Genomic DNA, 9881 nt, shown 5'->3' on the forward strand with positions numbered 1-9881 from the left:
TTGTTTCAGCCATTTATAAATTAACTTTAGAAATAATTTACTTGCATGTGATATTAATAATATTGTTCAATGATTCCCTGATTCTCTTAGAATGATTAGTGTGTTTGAACTGTCAGCCTAGTGGTTTGAAGTCCATAGCACCAATAGAACTCTTATGGATTTTTAATTTAAAAACAGCCATCAGAGTCTAACATTTTTCAGTACAATGTCTTGAAAGTGGGTGAATAAGGAGACTAGCACAAGAAAGGGAAGAGTTCAGAGTAGTTCAGCGGTTGGATTTGGAACCACCAAGAAATATTGCTGAAGTTATCATAGTTATCATAGTATTAATTCCTCAAGTGTAAACACTTGCCAATTTGCATGTTTTCTTTCCAAATTTCTTTAATTAATATAAAATAACAGATACAAGGCTGAGTGCCTGACCTGTTTCCTTTTAATAATCCTCTTTTATTTTTCCAGAAGCTATATCAGGGTCATGGAGTCACAGAATCTAACAGTTGTCTCGGAATTTCTTCTTATGGGCCTTTCTGAGGATCCAGAACTGAAGACCCTACTCTTTGGACTGTTCCTGTCCATGTACCTGATCACTGTAACTGGGAACTTGCTCATCATCCTGGCTGTCAGCTCTGATCCCCACCTCCACACCCCCATGTACTTCTTCCTCTTCAACTTGTCCTTGGCTGACATTGGTTTCATCTCCACCACAGTCCCAAAAATGCTGGTGAACCTCCAAACGCACAATAAATCCATCACCTATGTGGGCTGCCTATCACAAATATCTTTTTTATATATGCTTGCATGTCTGGATAGTCTGTTTCTCACTGTGATGGCTTATGACCGGTTTGTGGCCATCTGTCAACCCCTCCACTACACAATTATCATGACCCCTCGACTCTGTTGCTTGCTACTTTTGGTATCTTTTCTTATCAGTCTTCTGGATTCCCAGCTGCACATTTCAATGGTGTCAAAACTTACCTTCTGCTCAGATGTGGAAGTCCTTAGTTTCTTCTGTGACCCTCCACAACTCCTCAACATTGCATGTTCTGACACTGCCACAAATATCATACTCTTGTATATCTTTGCTGCTATCTTTGGTTGCATTCCAGTCTCAGGGATCCTTTTCTCTTATACTCAGATAGTTTCCTCTATTCTGAGAGTGTCATCTTCAGGTGGAAGATATAAAGCCTTTTCCACCTGTAGCTCTCACCTGTCAGTTGTTTTCTTATTTTATGGAACTGGACTTGGAGCGTATCTCAGTTCAACTGTCTCATCTTCTGCCAGGAAGAGTGCGGTGGCTTCAATAATGTATACTGTAGTGACCCCCATGCTGAACCCCTACATCTACAGCCTGAGGAACAGGGACATTAAGAGAGCCCTGGAGAGGCTCTTCTGTAGGACAGTCTAATTTCACTATGTGTTCCATATTTTTGGATATCTGACTTGATAAAGATGGCAAAATTTAACATCTACAACCATAAATGTTGCCTCTTTGGTTTCAGAGTTTTTGTAGATTTCATATGTTTCAATATTCAGTTTCCATACCTGAACATTGCATTCTTTGTCATATGTTTAATGTGATACTGGGGGTATTCTGGGAATTGTTAATTTGCAGGATCAAATCCTATTTTAGCTATGTAGCCTTCTGTAGCTTCTAATCTATGACCCTGATTCCTGTTAAAATACACAATTCTAGTTTTATATATTCAGAAACTTTATCCTGTATGGTAATTCATATCTATTTTCTAGACTACTTTTTCATGCAACGGATCTATATATGAAGACTATGTATGTCACTGGTCCCAAATTTTGACTTCATATTGTAATCAACTGGTAATCTTTAAAGCATGGATTCTTGGTCCTACGTCTACAGATTCTGATTTGAACAACTTATGACTTGATCATAAGGGTTTTAAAGTGACACAGGTAATTTAATTGTGCATCGAAGTTGAAATCTCATATTTTTAGATTTTTTCCTTCAATGATGACTCATTTTCTCTGGGTATTTACCTCTTCTGAGCAGATGATGAGGATCTTAAAATGATCATATCTCACAAGAGGAAATTTGTGAAAGAACCTAATCTTAAGAACAACAAGTGATATTCCCTATACTCCTGATATTTATAACCATATCTTTCCCCTTGTATCATGTTGTTAGTTTCTATTAAGTTTGCTCCCTGACACATAGGGACTCCATTTACAAAGAAGGAAATGCTACCCATCCTGCACCATCCTCATAATTATTTTTGGATCAGACTATTGTAATCCATAGAGTTGTCATTGCATTATTTATGGAAGTAAATTTCAAGGGCATTATTACTAGTTCATCATAGTTAGGAGTTTCTGCTGAAACCTGTTGAACATTTTAGCCACATGGAAGCCTATACTGACAGGTTATGCCTAACATCAGGTACAAAGCTATCTTCCAAAAAGAAGGGAAGAATTCTATGTATGAGCCTCTGCCCTGAACATCATGAAATTCTCCATATGTGCTTGTTGGTGACCTATTATCTCCCTTCTCAAAACTGACCCTCCTATACTTTGCCATGGTATTTTCAATAACCTCATATGGATGTGCAAGCTGGACAGTGAATAAGGAAGATCATAGAAGAATTGATGCCTTTGAGTTGTGGTGTTGGAGGAGAATACTAAAAGTTCCATGGACTGCCAAAAGAACCAATAGATCTGTTTTGGAAGAAGCACAGCCAGAGTGCTCCTTTGAGGCCAGGATGGCTAAGCTTCATCTCTCATACTTTGGACATATTGTCAGGAGGGAATAGTCGCTGGAGAAGGATGTCATGCTGGGTAAGATGGAAGGTCAGAGAAAAAGAGGAAGACCCCCAACGAGATGGATCAGCCAGGTGGCATCATTGATGGCGTCAAGTGTGGCAGTGGTAGTGAGGTTGGCCCAGGATTGGACATTGTTTCATTCTGCTGTGCATGGGGTCACTGTGAGTTGGTTCTGACTTGATGGCACCTGACAACAACATACTTTGTGATAAGGAGCTCTAGAAGCATAGTGGTTATGAATTGGGCTGCAAACCTTAAAGTTAGCAGTTCAAAACTACCAGCTGTTCCATATCGGGGACCAGCACGACACACTTATTAGGGGGTACTTGGAGGGAGATGTGGTGTTTGGAGAAGAAATGAAGCTCACAGAATCAATGGGTCTCAATGAATAGTGAATCCTCTACTCTCTTTATTTCAGATTCTCAAACAGTTTTTATACTACTCCATACCATTAATCTATTAATCATTCTTTTCAAAGTAATGCTTTAAATCATACATATTGATCATTTCAATATAGAACATCAAGAATATCAAAATCGTCCTTGTTCCCCTTTGCGTAGTTAGACAATATCTGATTTCTGTAAGCAAACCGTATTGTTCTTAAAATGTCAGGTTAACCTTAAAACATAATTCTAAATCTTAACTCCTATTTCTGCCTTCACCTATTATTTTCTATAGATTCATTAATCACGACATGTACCTTAACATTATTTGCTATGGTAACTGACAACACAATTGTTTCTCATGATTGATTAAACAAGAAAAACAAGAAGCATAAAAAGGCACTTAAAGTTTTGTAGTTAAGAAGAAATGGAACAACTTCCTTAAACAACTTCTCTATACAAAACATCTAGTTAAATTTCTGCTTATGATCTATTACTATTCCCTTGGCCCTTAATTGCATCTTAACTAATTTACTAAAGGTCTTAATGTCCCTGACTGAAACTACACAGAATGTTAAATGTAATCTTAAACTTGAACTGGCAAAACTGTAGCTGGATTTTCCTAGTGGTGAAACTTATTGTTAGTGTGAAAAGCATTCTTTAGGACTATGCATAATTGAATATGGTGTGAAGGTGCCTAAAAACAAGTTTCAAATCTCTAATATAATTCTAAGATTCTACTGAAAACTTTTATTATAAATCAAGAAAATTAAAAATAAGCTGATTAAAACAAAGAGACAGAAACTGCAGAGTCCCCACATGAGATCCCTCCTTGCCTTCCAAGTGGAGACCCATTGTGGCCTTGCTTAACAATGAGCCCTTCATGCGTAGGGTCCTCCGCCGCTCTGCCCTTTGGTGACATGGCCTCTGCCATTTACCTGTCTTTTATTTTTTAAATAAAACAGGTGCTAGATTATGATCTCAGCTCTATACTGGCAGTGTTTCAACTGCTTTAAAATGTCTGATTATCAAATTATAAAAATAAAAAAAATATGTATATTTCTTAAATCAGAATAATAAGTATAATACTGATTACCTATAACATTGATTCTTATTAAAATGATAGAATTAGAATGAAACTACAAAGCCAGCAAGGTCCCCACATGAAATCTCCTGTTGAGGCTCTGCCAAATCAATGAGGCACCCATTGCTGCTCTGCAGTACAATGGGCTTTCTTTATGCATAGGGTCTCCCGCTGCTCTGTGTTGTTGCAATGTATTTGTGATCAGAGACATCATGTCCCCTACTGGTAATATGATCATTGAAGAGTTCTACTAAAAACTCCTATAATAAAATCAAGAAAAATAAAAAATGAACTATTCTTAAAAGGAAAAGACAGAGACTGCAAGTCCCCTGCATGAGGTTCCCCTTGAAGCTTTGCTAACCAAGGAGACACTAGATTGTTGCTTTGCTAAAACAATGAGCTTTTCATGTGCAGGATTTCTCGCCATTCTGTGTTGTTGCAATGTATTTCTTATCAGAGCCATCATGGCCTCTACCTGTAATATGATCATTGAAGAGTTTTACTAAAAAATTCTATAACAAAATCAAGAAATATAAAAAATAAACTGATTAAAACAAAGAGACAGAAATTGCAGAGTCCCCACTTGAGATCCCTCCTGGGGCCTTGCCTTCCAAGGGAAGACCCATTGTGGCCTTGCTTAACAATGAGTCCTTCATGTTTAGGGTCCTCCACCGCTCTGCCCTTTGGTGACATGGCCTCTGCCAGTTCTGTGGGAGAAAGATGAGGCTTTCTGCTCCCGTAAAGATTTACAGCCTCGGAAAACCTGTACAGGGTCACTATTAATCGGAACCGAATCCATGGCACGTAACCACCACCATCATATTTTGTGATGATGGGGCTTGAATGTGGAAGATCTTTAAAACACCATTATGATTCTCAATCTGGCTTTATTGTTAAGTTCCTACAATAATGGTCAGTAAATATCACTATAACAACATTTTTCTTATACTTGTTTCTTTAGCAATAACAACATTTTTCTTATATTTGTTTCATTAGCCTTTGGTGTAGTAGCTCTCTCTACAGTTGTTATCTTTTTTATTTCAACATGGCTGTTTCTTTTCTTTCACTTTCTATTAAGTGATTTTACCAATTTTCTGTATTAAGTGATTTTCATAGTGTTTTCATTTTTGTTTATTAAATCCTGAGTAGTAAATTCAGGAATAAACGTATTTGTGAGGTGTTCAAAATTGGAACATTACAAAGCATGTTTAGGATATAAGAGAAGGGGGATTTTAAATGCTGTCTTGATCAAGGTTGTACAAATGAGGATTAAGGTAGTAGTGTCATGGAGTCCTTGTGTGGTGCTGTCGGTTAATGCACTACATGGCAAAGCCATTTGAATTGCAAGGTTGGTGGTTCAAGCCCACCAGCTTCTCCTCAGAAACCCTACACAGGGTCACGTTGGGTTGGAATCAACTCAACAGCAATTAACAACAACAACAAAATCATATTTCCAGTCATTGTGTCTTTATTGGTGCTCTAGGATCATTAACTTACAAAGTCATTATAAATAAATTGTTTTATCTTATATTTAAAAAGTTTAAGAGAGTAAAGTACCTTGTCTTTGACAAAGGGAAGATCTTCCTTTTGCTTGTAATAGTCTGATGTAAACTTGAATATTTACCATAAAGAGCTCTGATAATGAAGTGGTTTACATGTTGGGCTGCTAATCACAATATCAGCAGTTCTAGTCCAAAAGGTACTTTGTGGAAGAAAGGTGAGGTTTCTGCTCCCATAAATATGTACAGAACCAAACCCTTATACAGGGTCACTATGAGTTGGCACTGACTTCACAACACACATCCTACCAGTCAACCAATGTCTTTGGGTCCACTCTAGGTTCTGTTACATGGTATGGCATGCATATGTTCTTTATAGATACTGACATACTGATATTTCTGAGGGATTAATTTGCAGCTCCCTGAAAACCTGTCCATCCAGTATGTTAATTCACTCAGACTTTTTAAAATTGTGAATTGAGTGATAGTTAACATGGGAGAACTTTGGTTTTGCACTCACCTGATCATATTTTGTTTCATTGCAATGATTACAATCCCCTCCATGCATCATCTGTTAAAAGAATTTGCTTATAATCCCCCTGTGATTTTTTTTTTGTGTGTGTGTGTCTGTGTGTACACAAAAGCACTCATGAGTATATAACTATTTAAACAACCAAAGGACACTTTGTGCAAACCAGCCTCCTGACTCCAAGCACACAGGTTTTTTCTTTCCCTGAGTCTAGAGTCTTCAGATGTTCTATCTTTCCATGCCTCCATCTCTGGTGTCGCTGCTTGTCTTGTTAGGGTCCCATGTTCCACTCATGCTCTTCTTCTTGATAGATTTAGGGTCCTCTGTTCCTGGAATGTAAGATTAACTACTCCCCCTTTATATTACAAAACTTCAACCTTTATAGTTGTGACAATCTCAATTATTCAACATAACAATTACTCACTATTGAATCAAAAGAATCCTGTCCCTATCTCCTTTCACTAGACCAATTTGATAAGGTAAAAACTATTCAGTGGGATTTCTACCTTCCCTCACACACTCTGAACTCCCTCTTGATAACTTGTAAGCCAGCCAGTTTGTACCTTTGTAGCCCCTCCCCCCAATCTCTATCAACCGTGTACACTGAGGGGATAGTCTTGATCCTTGATGTGAAGACTCCTTCCCTCTTGGTTGGTATTTTGAGCTACTACATCCATAAGTATACGTCAAGTTCATAAAATTGTAGCAATCTGCATTTGCTTCCTTTATCAAATTTCTTTATCTTCCTCCAGTGGAGCTCTCCTTAGAAGTCAAGATGGCCAAACTTTGTCTTTCATACTTTGGACATATTGTCAGGAGGGAACAGTTGCTGGAGAAGGATATCATGTTTGGTAAGATGGAGGGTTGGAGAAAAAGAGGAAGACCCTCTAAAGATGGATTGGCAAGGTGGCAGCATCAATGGACTCAAGGTGGCAGCATCAATGGACTCAAGTGTGGCAAGTGTGGCAAGTGAGGTTGGCCCAGGATTGGAAAGTGTTGCATTCTGCTATGCATAAGGTCGCCATGAGTCAGTGCTGACTCAATGGCACCTAACAACAACAACAATTGGAGCTCTGGTCATTAAGCCATTGAAGATAGGTCAAAAGGGTATTATCTGCAAACTTGGATATTGTTGTGTGTCTCCACCCACTTCAAATCAGCTGGACACTTCACTCTCAGCTCTAGCCCTCCTTGACTAGGTCAGTGTCCATGGGATCAGGATTTCCTAAGTGTCCCTAAACTTCGGACCAAGCAGCCCTGCCTTTTTGCTCTCTCATCTCAAAGTTGACAGAAGTCTGTGGAATGTGGTTGATCTCAGCCCATCCTCCCTTCTAAGGATCATTTTTGTTGTACTTTTGAACCAAAGTTTGTTTATCAATTCTTCCATTAATGGACACTTAAGCTGTCTCCATCTTTTTGCTATTGTAATTAGTACTGTTATGAACAATGGTGTGCATATAGCTACTCATATTCTAGCTTGTATTTCTTTCTTTCTTTCTTTCTTTTTCTTTAAGTTTTTATTGTGGATTGAGTCAAAGTTTATAGGGCAGATCGTCAGTTTTACATTCAACAAATCATACAATTTTTTTCATCACAATGATTATATTCCCCTCCATGTATCATCAGTAACTGTATATCTTTCTATATTCACTTTAGCTCTTAAAAAAGCAAGAACAAAACAAAACAAAACTCAGGCATATATAATAATTTATACCACCAAAGGGAACATTCTGCAAGTCTGCCTTATGGCCACCATCTCTTAGTATCTCTCTTCCCATGAATCTAGAGTCCTTAGCCACTCTGCCTCTCCATGTCCCCATTTTTGCCTCCATCTCTGGTGCCATTGCTTCTCTGGATAAAAGCCTGCATTCCACTTGTGCTCTTCTCCCTTGATGGTCCTAGGATCCTTTGTTTCTGGACTGAAAGATTAACTGCTCCCCCATTTTTGCTACAAAACTTCTACCTTTACAATTGTGACAGTCACAATTAGTCATGATAACAGTTTGCTCACTACTGAATCATAAGAATCTTACCCCCGTCTCTTTTAACCAGACCTATCTAGACAAGATGATAATTATTTAGTGGGGACTCTCTCTTCTCCCACACACTCTTAAATTAAACTCCCTCTTGAAACCTTGTAAGCCAGTCACTTCATGCCTTTATCACCCCCTCATTTTAGGTAACCAATGTCTAAGTTGCCCATCCCTCTATACCCTGTGTACAAAGGGGATAGCTGTGATACTTAATGTGAAGACTCCTTCCTTTTCTGTTTTTATTTAGAGTTACTGTGATTATGAATTGAGCTGCAAACCACAAGGTCAGCAGTTCGAAACTACCAGCTGTTCTGTGGGAGAAAGATGAGGCTTTCTGCTCCCATAAAGATTTACAGCCTCGGAAACCCTGTACAGGGTTGCTATGTGTCAGAACCGACTCCATGGCACATACCAACAACAACAACAACCTCCATGAGTATAGGTCAAGTTCATCAAATTGTAGCAATTTACCCTTGTTTCCTTTATCAAAAATTGTTTTGTCCTTTTTTGTTGTTGTTGTTTAAATCTTCGTCTAGTCGAGTTCTGATTATCAAGCCATCAAGGCTAGGTCAAATGGGTACTGTCTGAAAATTTGGGTGTTCTTATGTCTCTCTCTTCACTTCATATCAGCTGGATTCTTCACTCTTAGCTATAGTATTCTGTGGCTATGTCCTTGTCCATGGGCTCAGGTGTTCCCAGGTCTCACCACATATTGGATCAGCAGCCCTTCATCTTCTCTCTTTCATCTCCAGATCAATGGGGTTGCATTATATCTGATTGATTTGGGTAGTACTGAGATTTTTACAATTTTAAATCTTTCTATCCAGGAGCATAATATATTCCTCCATTTTAGTAAGTGTCTTTTGGTTTCTTGTAGTAGTGTTTTGTAGTTGTCTTTGTCTTTTGCTTTTCTGGTTATATTTATTTCTGAATATTTCATCTTTTGGCTGGCTATTGTAAATGCTATTGCTTTCCTAATTTCCTTTTTCAGCACTGTTATTATTAGTATACAGGAATCAGACTGATATTTGTATGTTAATCTTGTTCATCTTTAATGATTTCTAGTCATTTTTGTTTGTGTGTTTGTTTTGTTTTTTGCTGAGTCTTTGGGGGTTTCTATGTATAGGATCATATCATATGCAAGTAGTTTTACTTTTCTTTTCCAATTTGGATGCTTTTAATTTCCCTATCTTACCATATAGCTCTGGTTAAGACTTCCAATAAATGCTTAATAGGAGTGATAATAAAGGACAGCCTTGTCTGGTTCTTGTTTGCAAAGGGAAAGCTTATAGCTTCTCTACAGTGACAGTGGTGTTGACTGTTGATTTTGTATATATGCTGTTAATTATGTTGCGGGTTTCCCCTTCAATTCCTTCTTTCTGAATTTTTTTATCAGGAATGTATGTTGAATTTTGTCAAATGCCTTTTCTGCATCTATAAATATGATCATATTGTTCTTTTCCAGTTTTTAATTTATATGGTGGGTTACATTGATTATTTTTCTAGTACTGAATCATCCTTGCATTTCTGATATGAATCCCACTTGGTCATGATTTATCATTTTTT

The 9881-nt window shown here is 37.8% G+C and overlaps 1 protein-coding gene across 1 annotated transcript; it reads left to right on the top strand.

Annotated features, from left to right (window-relative positions):
* Nucleotides 1-475: 475 nt before the first annotated feature.
* LOC102837071 (olfactory receptor 7E24-like) lies at nt 476-1405 on the top strand. The gene has a single exon (XM_006877369.1). It carries the CDS (start codon nt 476-478, stop codon nt 1403-1405), a length of 930 nt encoding a protein of 309 aa, XP_006877431.1.
* Nucleotides 1406-9881: the final 8476 nt, after the last annotated feature.

This window comes from Chrysochloris asiatica, unplaced genomic scaffold (genome assembly GCF_000296735.1).
Source record: "Chrysochloris asiatica unplaced genomic scaffold, ChrAsi1.0 scaffold00491, whole genome shotgun sequence".
Taxonomy (NCBI): domain Eukaryota; kingdom Metazoa; phylum Chordata; class Mammalia; order Afrosoricida; family Chrysochloridae; genus Chrysochloris; species Chrysochloris asiatica.